At 39.6% G+C, this 14653-nt stretch overlaps 1 protein-coding gene across 3 annotated transcripts in view; it reads left to right on the top strand.

Moving 5' to 3' along the window:
* Nucleotides 1-12035, top strand: part of LOC124213275 (MAPK regulated corepressor interacting protein 2) — a 34401-nt gene extending 22366 nt beyond the window's left edge. For 2 of the 3 annotated variants that reach the window (XM_046614439.1, XM_069135782.1), the window contains exon 4: nt 760-2137. In XM_046614439.1, coding sequence (XP_046470395.1) covers nt 760-836 — 77 coding nt within the window. In that variant the 3' untranslated portion in view covers nt 837-2137. Of the gene's footprint in view, nt 1-759; nt 2138-10079 lie in introns of those variants that run through there. The other variant, XM_046614450.2, reaches the window with a different exon arrangement.
* Nucleotides 12036-14653: the final 2618 nt, after the last annotated feature.

The following is a 14653-nucleotide window of genomic DNA, read 5'->3' as shown; positions in this document are numbered from 1 at the left end:
CGGATTAACAAAGTACAGGGATAAGAGAGCTTGTTTTCACTCTAACTACAATTTTCATTGCAAACAGCCGATGGTCATTGGGAAAAAACTGCTTTTACTTGAAAGGTTATCTCAAATTTTTTAGATATTATTATTATTATTTAATGATATTTTTGGCTATCTCAGGCGTCCTTATGCATTACGTAATATCTGAATGCCCTCTCATTACGAAAGTTTAGGATCTTTCTACTTTGTGAAAAGTCAAAGAATTTAAGTATGAATATGTTGAATTTCATGTGACTTCATTTCGACTACATTTATACAAGTTTCATGCGACATCTTGCATGAAAATAAAATTTTCAATATTTCCTTTCATGATTCGATGTCAAAGTTGCCAATGTCTTTTGTTCTTGATAATGCTATACTGTGAACATGTTTTGATTCTGGGATACAACTCTATGCACGTATTCTTATCCCGCTATTGTTATGAACTGCATGGCTTCCTAACCTGGAAAAATATTTTCACAATTTATGGAATTTAGAAAGTTTGACAATGCTTGTCATGAACTGCACATACATCTTGTAAAACGTCGACTAATATAAAATAATTATATGCACTCTTCGCAGGCATATCTCTATATTGTTAATAGCTGCAGCTTGCAAAACAAAGCACCGCGTTTTTCCTAGAATTTTAGCGGTGTTACGTATCTGGCTTTAGTGTACGCTTCTAAAATTTAATGCATGTTCGACAAACAATCCATAACATATACGTTTATACAGATTTTGAGCCGTTCAACTTGGAAGCCTGGTGGGGTCAACGTGTCGTCCAGAGCATCACTAGGAACGCGACCTCCTAGTGTCAAGCCCCGCGCGATCATCGGACCTTTTCTCACAAGCATAAGAAACAGAAAAGATAAACCCAAATTGAACAAATAGTTTGAATAATTATCATGGGGTGGCGATTCTTTGAATTTACAATGCTTGTTGTGATTGTTTACATAAACTAGAGTTGCGACGCATACTTGGATATGTAATATCTTGCGTTCGTAACTCGGTTCAAGCAATAAGATTACAATTAAATTTTGTAATTATCGCTCGCTTAGTTTATATAGTGACATGAAAGAGATGTCGTACTATTGCCTCCCCTTTATCTTTTCAAGCAAGATATTCGATATGTAACTAGTTACAATCGAAAAGCAAGTGCAAGAAGGTGAGGTTTGCAAAAGAACGAATATGTATATTAAATATGGAAGTGACTTGACGAGTGACTGTAAATTCCTAATAAATCTTTTATTACTACGATGAAAACAGGCAGTCGCATAAGGTCAGTTGAAGAAAAGTCTGAATTTTCAGTATGGGCAAGAATTGCAAATGAGTATCATGCTATAAAAACAAGACGTGTCTTGCATGGACAGAGGGTTCTTGCAAACCTCTAAAAGAATTTGAACCAGTAAATGTAACTAATTGGCGTTATAGAAGTATAGGAAATTCACCATTTAGCATGTTGACACATTTTGATGTAACTCACTAAGTATTAAAATATGAAAAATTTTAATATCCTCTCATCAATTTTTGACACTCAACTTACGTTGCATCATGATTAAAGCGGTAAAAGCCATATTCGTAAAAATCAAAATCAGAATAAATCATGCCATTCGTTAATATGCAAAACAGGATTTATGCCAGAGTAGTGTTTTTAAATGATATCTAGATGTTCCCAAAATGTTGAAGATAGTTCAAGATTACGATCAGTTAATACATTTAGGGGATATATTGCGCCGTTAGGTTTTAAAATCACTATCTTTAGTGCACGTTGTAGATGAACGTTACACAAATTTAAAATGTCTTACCTGGAAAACTGAGAGATGTTTAAGTTGGTGACATTCCTATATTATTTGCTACAAAGCCTAATGAATTTTTTGAGCGTGCCTCGTTTCACCTGGACTGTATGAATTGTGAAATGAATCACTGCCCAAGAATTTTTATTCTCTTGGTACTTTTCCAGTCCTAATATTGAACTTTTACAGATTGAATATTTCATATCTATACCGATGAGTAGAATAGACGATGTCCAACGACTCGTTCCGATTGACATACAATCGTAATTGTATCGCAGTAAAATGTTCTTTATTTACAGTAAAAATATTTTAAAAAGTTGTATCAGTTTGATGACTTTATTATAAGCCTTTTTATAGCGAGTAATTGTAACTACAGTCACGTATTCTATGGATTATTACCACTTTTGTTATTGTGTATAATTTTTATCACCATCTTTGTTATTATCACGAATATAATTATTATTACTTAAATAATACATCATTATCACCATCGTTATATCATTGTCTTCATTGACATTCCAACGAGCTGACCACTATTTAAAATTTTTATATTTTCGTTCCAATGTTTTTCAAATTTTAATTCAATGATCAAGAGTTTTTATTACGTACATTGTAGGCCATTTCGCATAAAGTACGTCGTTTGTCTGGTTATTTTCACTGAATTTGATCATTACATGGAATTTAGTTGCATTCATCAGCAGAACTTTCTAAATCTACCGAAGGTTACTTTGTAAATCGATTGGTTAGCGCCCCGTATTGTCAATCTCTTTTTTTTTTTTTTTATTATATTTTTCTTAAGGAGTTGAAACAGTGCATAGACACGATGATGCTATGAATAATGTCAGATTTTCATCAACCAAAACAACTTCTCCCACGAACTAGCTGAAACTAGCAGCGGGCGCCAGCAGCGAAGTGTCCCCCGGCCAGGGCCGGGACAGTCCTCGACCACCCCGCGCATACCTCGAATCGTAAAGGCCATAACTACGAGCAAATTTTTTAAAATTTATACTCAATTCATTCTTTACCTTGGACAATTGATGAAGCGAGTAATCGTTGTGAGACGCGCCCTCCCGTAATTGTTGTTAATTTTTTAAGCTTAATAAATGTTGTTTTATGGTATCATTGACGTTAGCAAAGAGCGATTTTTTTCAAATTCATACTGAATTCATTCTTTACCTTGGACCATCGATTAAGCGAGTAAACGTCGTGAGACGCGCCCTCCCGTAATTGTTATTAATTTTTTAAGCTTTTTATGTTATTTTATTCCCTAATTGACGATAGCAACGAGCGATTTGTTCAAAATTTATACACTGAAAGAAATTTTTTTGCCATCTTTGGTTTTCCGCATAGCATTTTAGGGACAAACGAGGTACAATCATAAACATTCCTAGAATAATAGGACATTATACTATTTGTATATATATATATTAATATTATCTTGACAAGCAAGAATTACTATATGATCTTTGAAACATTGTTATAATGTTATGCATTTCGTTACTTATTATTGACATTTCATGACTGAACCGCGATTGTCCCTAAAATGCTATATTTTATTGTACTTTTGTGTATGGGTAAAAGCAAATATTGCAATAAAATTTCGTTCAGTGTACTCAATTCACTCTTTACCTTGGATAATTGGTTACGGTCATGCAACTAATGCTCCACCGCTCTTTGCATTACCCGGAGCAGACGACGTGGACGTGGCGGAGTTCCGGCTCCATTTTTTGTTTGTGTTTTTATGGTTTTTTTTTGTAATTTTATATATGTTTTTCGTTTTTATGTTTTTTTTTGGTATTTTTTAAACTTGTTTGGTAACTTTTATAGATATTATGCATTATCTGATGATTTTTCTTTCAGTCCCCATTCAGTCATCAAACCATATGCCTGTTTCCTCGATTGCACCAGACGCCAAAGCTCTACGTTTATTACGCGGAAAGTTGGGCGCAGTATTCTAGCGTGCTAGAATATGTGGTCGGTGGTCGAAGCAACATTCGGGTTTTTATTGGGAAGCTCACACGACGATACCTCGATTGAATCGCATCATCACTATCGACTAGATAGCCCGTATATTCTGATTGCCTCTCCTGAAAATCGGTCGTCTCCTTGGCTCTCATTATATATCGTGCGATACTTTTTCTGATAGATGGCATATCGTCGTTGGAAAATGGAGTTGACCAACCATTACATATCACGTACCCCCACATGCATACATGTACTCCACAATCTCCAGTCGCAATTCTTCGTCCATCACTGGTTACGTACTGGTTCGGAATATCATGTAGGCAGTACTACCGCCAATTGTTCCAGTCGGTCAGTTTTCCGTATGCTCTCATTTCTTGGTCGATTACCGAAATGTAACCATTGAGCAGCACTTGCGGTGGACGGCCATGGAGAGATTCAAGGTATACAAAGAGGTTTACTCGGAAATTGACGATAAGGAGCGTCCAATGATCATTATTGATCACGGGCAATAGCCAAACCTCGTATTCAAGGACAGAAGTCCTCTCCACCCACCTCTGAAATCCGTGGCTCATTTTGCCCGTCAAAATTATTCGCTGGGTACAAAAAATGTCGAAAGACAATATCGATGCACCCCTATCTCGTGCCTCGCTCGTTATCGTTGCGAAAAACGCGGTCATGATGTCATCATCGAACCACTCATCACAGTGCTTCCGAAAACTCTGCTCGACCAATTTAAATCCCGAAATTTTTTGCTTGAGATCTGGCAAACCGAGACTACGAGATATTATTTGAGAGGAAATCTCCAGATTCGGCGATTTGTTCCACACAGAGATTCCGAATTTCTGCATGCGTTTGACCAGTATTGTCACAAAATATATTCTCTTGTTTGGTATACTCTTCGTCATCAGGAGACTCAAATTTCGGCGATATGGATCGAGCGCATTTCTCGTGAAACAAGGCGGGTTGCTGTATTGTCCAATACGATCGACGAATCTGAAAATTGCTCACTCGTTACAACATCTAATGACTTCTCGTCACAGCTAGGACTCTGCACGATTAGTTTTTTAACCGTTTTAGGGCCTTTGAAAAACGATGGTGTTCTTTTTTTTGTTTAATTTCTATCGAACCATTGCTCGCTCGGCTCTTTGTAAGCCAGCGCAGAACGTCCTCGATTCTTCTCTCGTTTTTGTCGGCTCGTTCTCGTGGTAAACGATCTCTCTCGTATCCGACCATCTAAAATCAATTTCATTTTTTGAACGAGTCTCGGAACGGTCAATCGTTTGCCTTTGAGCCAGAGATTTTTAAACGTCCTGTACCAACTCTCAACTGATGCGTTAGAATCACGAGTTATTCCAAAATTCTTCAAATGTGCGGCAGAGAAAAACGAGTAGTACGACAAAATGTACTTAAGCAGGTAGTCAAGGAATTCCTGACAGTATACGTCGTTCTCCTCGGATGTGCATAGTTCCTCTTTCTCGTCAATCACAGATTGATAAATCCTGTCGAAAAATCGGAAGAAGGGCGATTTACTCGATGTTGCTTCGGCATATTCGAGATTATCGTCCGGTAGCATGAACTTTGCGTCCTTCTTTTCCTCCTTTGTGACGCAAATTTCCTCGATCTCTGATTCCTCGAAAAGAAAATAGATGCTCTCCTTAAAATCTCGCACCATCGTCTCGAAACCAAAAACTTTGACGATACAAATAAATATCTTTCGAGCAGAGTCCAAATCGTTACTGTGGATCAATTTCGTCATTGCCATTCCTGCTACGCGATACTGAGCCTTCGTGTGGCAAATCTTTTTGCACTTTTTCAGTACCGTATGCAGCATGTGCGAGGAACAAATATGCAGAACCGTGAGCGAGGAAATCAAATTTGTTTTCTCAGTCATATCAGTATATGAGCGGTTCATGTACTCGACGAGTGAAATGCCGTTGAAACCGTCCATAACCGAATTCATGAGTGCCAAGCTGAAATCTGTCTCCACTTTATCGATGGCCGGTGATCGGCTGCTCAACATCTTCAACGATAAGGCCACCATCCTTAGGAAGTGGCCTATGTTCAGAGTATTGTGGACACTAGAAATGAATTCTGCCACAGGAAATTGACCAGCGTTCCCATTCCCAGGCAGGATTAAAGAATAATAGAATATTTTTCTTGTTACGTTGGGTGGCGAAATGGTGAGAGAGCCCGTGGCATCGAGATGAGAACACACCGTACCCGGTTCTAAGTTCAGTAGTACCCGCAACTGTCTCTCAGTGAAGAGAACGATACAGAACGGTTCTACTGACCACTGCTGAACATAACCCTTTATGTGTGTTCCTTTCCACGTCTCTTTCGTCTCTTTGATTAATTTGTGCATAAACATATAATAATCACGATCCAGGTTATCTCGACAGTTGTTTTCGCTCGACATCTTTTGCAACAAACCTAAGCTGTAAGCGTCATTTAGATTTCCTGCATCTAAAAGGCATTCATCAGCTGCCGTCAACTTGATCTGTTTCACGGTGCTGGGAGCATTTGCTACCAGCTCTTTCGAAACAGACAAGCGTTTTTCGCCCGTTACTAATCGACGGTGGGTCTTCCCTGCTATATGGTGCACGGGGCCGTCGGGACTATATTTACGCATACATCAACAAACGGTGGACCTATGGGACTCAGTTGTTGAGAATTTGTAAGTCGTACAAGTCGAAAACGTGCAAACGGCATACGTTTGAAACGTTACTGTCGATGGTGGAGAATTGAATTTGTGCCAGCGAAAACAAATTGCAGACCGTCATTGGCTTGACCAAGTCGTACAACGCGCCAGTCCATCCTTTCTGCAACTTTAATGTCGCCGACCAAAATGTTTGCCAAAATGTCGACGGTACGGTTACAGACATCTCTCCTGGAACCGTCAAGGTTTCGCCATTGTCTGGCATCGAAGAATTAGGAGCCAATTCTTGACTTGAGTCTTGCAAATCACAGGTATCCGAGCTCGAGATTTCCTCATTCCAATGGCGAAGAAGCAAAATTTTATTTTCCGTCACTTGACACGAGTCTGCACGGTGCGATATCAGAGACTGACGGGAGTCGGGGTTCGAAAGTCGGCGATTGGCGACAAAACCGCGCTAGAACAGGTTCGAGGTTCACCTGTATTTCCCAGTGGAGGAAAACTATCTGCTCTAACATCTGGATCGAGAAAAGATTCCTCACTCGAGTTCGTAGAATCGCTTCCATTCCCGGTTGTTCCCCTTTCATTATGGACGCTCAAAATTGGATGAATATCACCCAAGCCGGAATTATTGTTTTGACTTGGATTATATTGACATGGCGATATCCGTGTCTGGCAAGAGTCGGGCATCCAAGAGTCGCCAACCGGCGACTGGATCCTGATGGGTACATATGGAACCTTGTCTTTGCCGTTAAGCGATCGTGGAAAATTATTGATTTCAACAATCGTTAAAGGGTGAATTTTGTCGGCGTGTCGTAAAAACATCTTGTACGTCTGCGGTACGTAAGACTTCACCGACCTTGGGTCTTTGTCCGGGAAAATAGCTTTACAAATCTGCTCCCATGTGCAACCAGAGCTTCACCATGACTGGTTTTTTAAAAAGACAAATAACTCATCGGTTACGACGTCGTTAGGAAAATCAAAAGGATGCAACTTTACAGTCGCTTCCGCTATCATTTCCGGGGTTACAATAGATTTACGTTTGGTCCCCATGTTTCATGCCCATCGAACGAAAGTTTTACTTATGTAATAACCAAGAGAGAGAAACAGAACAAAACTAAAATGAGAACTATATCTACTTAATATCTACGTATCAAAATGAGTAGCTGCCATCAACGAGAGGGTACAAAAGCTGCCAGGATTGAGGTGGAAATTTTTGCATCAATGCATAATGGTCTGTGTCATCAAAAAACTGAAGATAAATAGATCTCTATGTACAGCAGATATTCGGAATGGTAACAGATCGCGCAAAAAACGAATCGCAATGTACCATAGAATCGAGGTCTGCTCGTAGTGTTTACACTTCCGTGGTAGTCCAGTAGGCATAAGGACGCGCAACAAGCGGCCACGTACAGCAGTAGGGATGGAGACGTTTCGTATTAGCGATGAGAGTTGGGAGCATTCAAATATTACGAGTTTGCGTTAGTATGAGCGGAAGAGACAGCGTGAGCAAGAGAGTGCGTGCGCGTACGAGAGAAAAAGAGAGAGAGAGGTACGGGTTCCGATTATTGAGAGCCAGCATAAGCATGAATACATCGATACATATGACGCATGAATGGTCGCTAGTTGGAGGCGCTCGTATTATGAGGCGGCGAGACTCAAGTGTTCGGCTCGTCCGAGCATCTTGACGTTCATACGGGGAGAGAAGGAACGAGTAGAAGTCGTGGGGAGAGGAGTGGGCATGAGAGGAGTGACAGGTCCCAATTTTTTCAGAGCTCGACAAAATACGGATACATCGTTCCATATGAAACGCGCATTTTTTTTTGCAGCAATTTAATTATTTTGGAAATTCACTACAATTTTAAAATTATTCTTGGGTTTGTAGCTACATAGACTGAAACGCTTTTTTGCTATCGACGACGAGTCGATAAAACCACATAGATTAAGCTCAAAAAATTAATAACATTTACTAGAGGGTCTCACGGCTATTATTTGTTTTAAATTAACATATATAAAGCTTGAAATATTAATAACAAATACAAGAGGGCGCGTCTCACGGCTATTACTCGCTTAATCAATTGTCCAAGGTAAAGAGTGTATTGAGTATGAATTTGAAAAAAATCTCTCTTTGCTAACGCCAATGATACCATAAAACATTTATTAAGCTTAAAAAATTAATAACAATTACGGGAGGGCGCGTCTCACGACGATTACTCGCTTCATCAATTGTCCAAGGTAAAGAGTGAAGTGAGTATAAATTTTAAAAAAATTTGCTCGTAGTTATGACCTTTATGATTCGAGGTATGCGCGGGGTGCTCGAGGACTGTCTCGGCCCTGGCCAGGGGACACTTCGCTGCTAGCGCCCGCTGCTAGTTTCAGCTAACTTCTCCCACGCGCCCAGGTAGAGACGAGACCGCTTGCGCATTACTTCTTCTCCACCTCGTTCCTAACCGTGTATGTTGACTCTACCTTCCGTTGTTGCCTGCTCGTCTCGACCTCTCCGCTTTTTTTTTCCGAAGCACTCGTTCCGCAAAAAACCTTGCCATCTCTTACTCCTCTGATCCACGCAGCATTGCCTGGACCAGTTCTCTGCTCTTGACCTGCCCGGTTACTGCTATCATCGCTCGCCTGTCGGTGTCCCATGCTGGACACTCGAACCAAGTATCTCCTCCTTCATCTTCGTCCTGTCACTGGTGGTACCTTGTTGTTGACTTCTTGCCTGTGCAGAACAGGTAGTTACTGAAGCACCCATGCCCCATCAGTCTTTATGTCAAATGGTACTCCATCCAACCATGTCCCCACTAGAACCAGTGCAGCAGACTTTGGCATCGCATGTACATGCTCCTTTTCTGTCGATGTCCCATTCTTGCGTCCACTGCTGTATCGTCCTACTTCGTTTCCTATGTTTCCGCTTCGTCCTGGTATCTCTGACGCCATCGCCGCCTTCTCTTCGTAAATCTTTTTCGCTTTCACCAAAGCCGCCAAAAAGTGTAGTGGGATCAGTCCGGGTAGGATCAGCGCCATCGGTATGGATACCATTTGGTATGCACTTATCACCCTTACTGCGCAAGTACACACAACTGTTGTCGTTAGCTGTCTATTCCGGGCGACTTCGAAAGCGTCCAGCTATATAGGACCACTAAATAGTAGTACGGCGTAGACTACTCTCGTGCGTCGGTCCACCGAGGTTGAACATAAGTCTCCCCAGTTCCGTTGCCCTTTCCAAGGCTTTTGCTGCCGTTGGGTAGCAGCACAAATTTTTGTCTCTTAGCCTCTTTACCTTATTCAGTAAGTTGTTGTACGCTCTCAATAATATGTCCGGGCAGCTGTTTACCACCACTCTGAGGGCCTCGTTTGGGACCCCATCTGGTCATACCATTTTTCCCTCGGCCAGTCTCCTACCCACGTCCACTAAGCTGGCACAATCACTTGCTCAAAATGTCCTATTTTTGTTGGGTGATTTAATTGTTTTTTATTTGCTATTTTTTTGCTATTTATTTGCTCATGATATAAACTGTTTTCATATTCTTGCCCCCCCCCCCATCCAACGTAACCACGCTCTGGATCCTGATTCCGAAGGGAACAGATCGAGGGCGGTTAAATAACGGAAAATAGGGTGAATTTTTTTTTCTTCTCTTCCTCAGAAAGATGCTAAGACCGCTGATACCTCTTCGCATTACAGAGCTCACGGGTCACCGACAGTTGAGGGAGACGCTCTCCTCCCCGTTTCTCAACTTCCTCACGCATGCGGTTTTATTCGCCGAACTTGCGCAACATAAAGGGAGTTCATTAGAGATAAGTCCTTTATTGTAAAATCGTTAACGGGTTACGGATTGCCGATAGATATATTTTGCATTGAAAAGTAAGAATTGACGGGCAATGAAAATTCTATTGCATTGAAAAAAGTTATACATTATTTACAATTTTGCGTTTAGGTAGGTACTGTTCGTTTTACCCAGTTACAATACCATTCATCCACATGTCCGTTGTGGACCATTAACGATAAATTATTTATGCACTGTCTATTTACGTGTATAATATGTACTATAGAATATCGTTTATCCGCGATTTATTTTACCTTGACTGGGTATAAAATTTTTAATCATTAACTATCACTTTTTTAATTTTTAATGCGATTAATTTCCATTGAAAATAGAAATTAAGTAGTTAATGGAACTTACTTTCTATTGGAAATTGAAATTCAATCAGTTATGGAAATTATTCTTCATTGAAAATTAAAATAGAATGGCTAATGGGAATGTTTTGCATAAAAAATAAAAATGTAATGGTCAATGGAAGTTTTTTTCATTAAAATTTAAAATATGATGGTTAATGGGAATTGTTATCCATTAAAATTGAAACTTGATGGCTAATGGATATAAATTGCATTAACATTTGGGGAATAATGACAAATGAAAACGTTAAAGCGTTATTTATAACCCTGTTTGTCACTATAATCTATATTTTTAAGCGCCTGAATCGATGTTTTGGAATTTCTTAAAATATTATTTAATATTAAGTGCCCGTAGGCCGGTGAGCGCTGGCCAAGTATCATTTTACCCAGACCAGCTTCTGCGCGAAATCAGGATGCCGTATCTCCGGAATAAGTAAATATTTTGAAACGAAACTCACAGGACCGAGAGACCTTCTGACTTCTATAAATCTGATTGAAATCTGTACTACAGTTTTGAAAATATTGACGACTAAAGTTGATGTAATATGAGAAATCTTCTTCTTCTTTGACCCTAGGGCTTGAGACCTCAATAAGTGACGAACGCTGACATTCATTGAGTTCGTTGATGAAATCCTGATGTATAGAACGCTGTTTGGAACCTCATTATGTATCGAACCGGTATGCATGTTGAATTCGAATTTAAGAAAGTAGTAAATGGCATCTAAATCTTGCCCCCTATTGATTCTGAAGTAGATAAAAACACGCAACCAAGACGGTATTGCCAAAAAAAAAAAAAAATGACAGAACTGTATAAAAATAGCCGCCCGTAAGCGGGTACGTAACGTTACTGTCGGTCATTGCCTAACCTAACCTAATTCTGCGTTCCGTATATTGACGCATCCAGGTTGACCGCTCCGTGGTTTTCGGCGTCTAGGTCCTGCGCTCTGTAGATTAACGCATCCAAGTCCGTTACTTTGAAGTTTCGATTCAGTTGAACGAATCAACTTTCAAGTTGATACGTAATACTCATATAAAGGATTTATAGTTTATGTTGTGTCTTGCACAGAATATGGGAAAACTGCGTTTGTTGTGAAACCTAGTTGCCAACGCAGCGCACTTCACATATTTAGCGAAAACGCAGTTCATGTACCTACTCATGATTTGGGATGTCTAGATATAACTGCACCTAAGATTATATGCTGCAGCCAACATTGAACAATAAGACACATCCAGTTTCGGAGAAGTACAACTCTTTTACTCTGTAAAAACTCATTCTAATGCCCAGGAACTATAGGACTCATCTAAGTAAGATAAATACTGGACTAATGTTCTACACATGATTTGTTATGTTTTCATATAATCATATGGATTAATTGTCTTGTAGATTAGATCAACAGTTGATGAACTGAAGTAATTAGTATTACCTTTGTTTTTTATTAATCTGTGACTTAGTTTTCACATTGAGTATTATAAAATCTACTGATTTTTTAATATCAGTGACTGAGTAATAATTTTATCAAAAACATTGACCATTCTTTCAATTGTAAATCCCTCAACGGTCTTGTATCACTTGTGAAATCGTTTGACGCAATAACCTTAGTTCCCAAGAACTATTAACGTGCCAAATTCCAAAGATATCCATCAAGTGACTATTGGCCATGCGAGGCACACCCCATAGTTCATCAGATTATGGATTCACGGGGAGAATATCAGACCTCTGAATCACAGATTTCGCTGAAACTTCTGGGGGTGTTTCTTCGACACAAAATATGGAATTGCAATATGTGCTTCCATACATTGTGCCTTCCTTCGCTCGATTTACAATACCTTGGGCTATCGAGAATTCATAGACTATATTTTACTATGGTTCAAAAATAACAATGCATCCATGATTACTTGAATCTATGAGAATCTGCCATCGAAGGTCCAAGACCTATGTGAACCTGGCCACTGATATTTGAATAAAACTTTTTTGTCGATGGCATTCGTCTGTACTCTGTCTGTGCCCATTTGTACCATTTCTTTTTTTTTTGTTCGTATCCCTGAAGGTAAGAAGTTACCGCGGGGCTACAAATGGTCAGCCCTCCGTTGTGAAAAATTCAAATTTTAACTACGTCAGTTGATTCTGCTACGATTGTGCCCATTTGTGCTACTTCACATTCTGTTTGTACTCTAAGAATGGAGTGGTGTTAAAAATAGCCAGTCTTCCATATTGACTGACGGGATTTCTCAAAGTGTCGTTTCATTGTACCCTGTTTATGCCCATTTATGTCACTGAGAATTTTTGTCCTACTTCCCAGGGTGGTAAGATATGTATATTTTTTTAAACAACAAGCCCTCCATCCCTTCTGACAAGCCAAAGTCTTCTGAGCGGTATTCGTTTGTGTTGAGATTACGCAAGTTCGTGCATCTAGCGATTTAATTGGCGATCTTAATATCGGCATTTATCAGGCTTCGAAGGCACCCTGAAAAGATGGGAATTGCGGGAGAAACGCTGAAATTGGTTCTAAAATGGGGGCTAGTTTCTTGAACTCCGCAAAGGTTTGTGCCGACCTTGGATTCTTTCGTGTCTAGAAGAGTTCCAGGAAGGGAACGAATTAAAAATCGGCACAAACCTTTGCAGAGGTCAGATAACCAGCCCCCCGCTGTTATATCCAATTGAGGTATTACTACGGTCAAATCGATACCGCGTAATCGAGTTTCAATTTTTTTTACTTTTAATTTGTATAACGATAGATAGATAGATCTCTACAAATTTTCAACACAAATTGTTTCATATATTTACGAGAAAATCAAGGTTCAAGTCAGCACTCTGAACACATATTCCCTATACCGGGCCAATAAATAGCGCATGTTTTTTTTCATAGAATTTGGCTTGTCCACGCTAATCCGATAAAAAACTAATGGCAGAGAAAAAAATGAGACGTTTATTTTTTTTAAATCAAGAATTTTTCACTCATAAGATTTCTTGATAGACACGTGAAAAGTCCGATATTTATCACGAAATCTTTTGTGCGACTGTTGAGAAGGAACTGCGATGACAACATTGCAGTCTGAGACTGTGTCCAGTGTATATATGTGTACACTACTGCATAGCTACGTTTCCATCGAGTCGGGCTGAATCGAGGTTCAGCGTGAGTGCGCTCTCTCGCACTCACGCACTCGTTACCACGCTCGGTCTCTGCGCGATGTACATTAGCGTGCAACTATCGATATAGGGATAGGCATGTATGAGTAAACTGTACTAGTCCCAAGGTTGACACTGATTTCTTCAAAAGTCACACACAAAAAATTACTTTTATCGTTCTTAAATAGAATATCAGTCATTGGGTGGAGAGATAGCGCTAGATATGGATCATTGACGTAGGATCCGCGAATTAGTGATGACAGACAGGAGTGAGTAAGCAGAATGATGATTATAGATAGTTGATGATTAACGAATAAAAGATATGCTGTATTAACGCACACGGTAGGAACCGTATCGCTAGAGATCAGAACGACAGCTCGGGATTTACAAGGCGAAAATACACATAGATTATACACAGACATGATTTCGCAATGTTAGATAATAGTATTCTTGGATACAAAGGTCGTAAACATCAAAACACTTTTTTTGTGTTAACGTTTCAGCCCGAATGGGGGCCCTCCTCAGAACAATTTATTTAGAATATCTGAAGATGAACTGACACTTTCAAATAATGAAGAAAAGGAACCCACTAGTATGTAGTGAATGCGTGTTAGAATAACCGAGTAAAACACAAAAGTTCATTTTTTAAATACACTACGACAGCGATACGAAACTCCCAAGCATTCATCCTGGTTGTTATTGAATAAAAACACACAACGACCGTTTTAGGTTTTGAGTCTGGAGCACTTTTGAACGTGTGGAACGTCCAGTGTGTAGTTTTTTAAAAAATGAAGTTTTGTGTTTTACTCGGTCTTTCTAACACGCATTCACTACATACTAGTGGGTTCCTTTTCTTCGTTATTTGAAAGTGTCAGTTCATCATCAGATGTTCTAAATAAATTGTTCTGAGGAGGGCC

Source organism: Neodiprion pinetum, chromosome 1 (genome assembly GCF_021155775.2).
Source record: "Neodiprion pinetum isolate iyNeoPine1 chromosome 1, iyNeoPine1.2, whole genome shotgun sequence".
In the NCBI taxonomy this organism is placed as follows: domain Eukaryota; kingdom Metazoa; phylum Arthropoda; class Insecta; order Hymenoptera; family Diprionidae; genus Neodiprion; species Neodiprion pinetum.
Note: the sequence above shows the minus strand (reverse complement) of the source record. Positions and strands in the feature narration are given on the sequence as shown.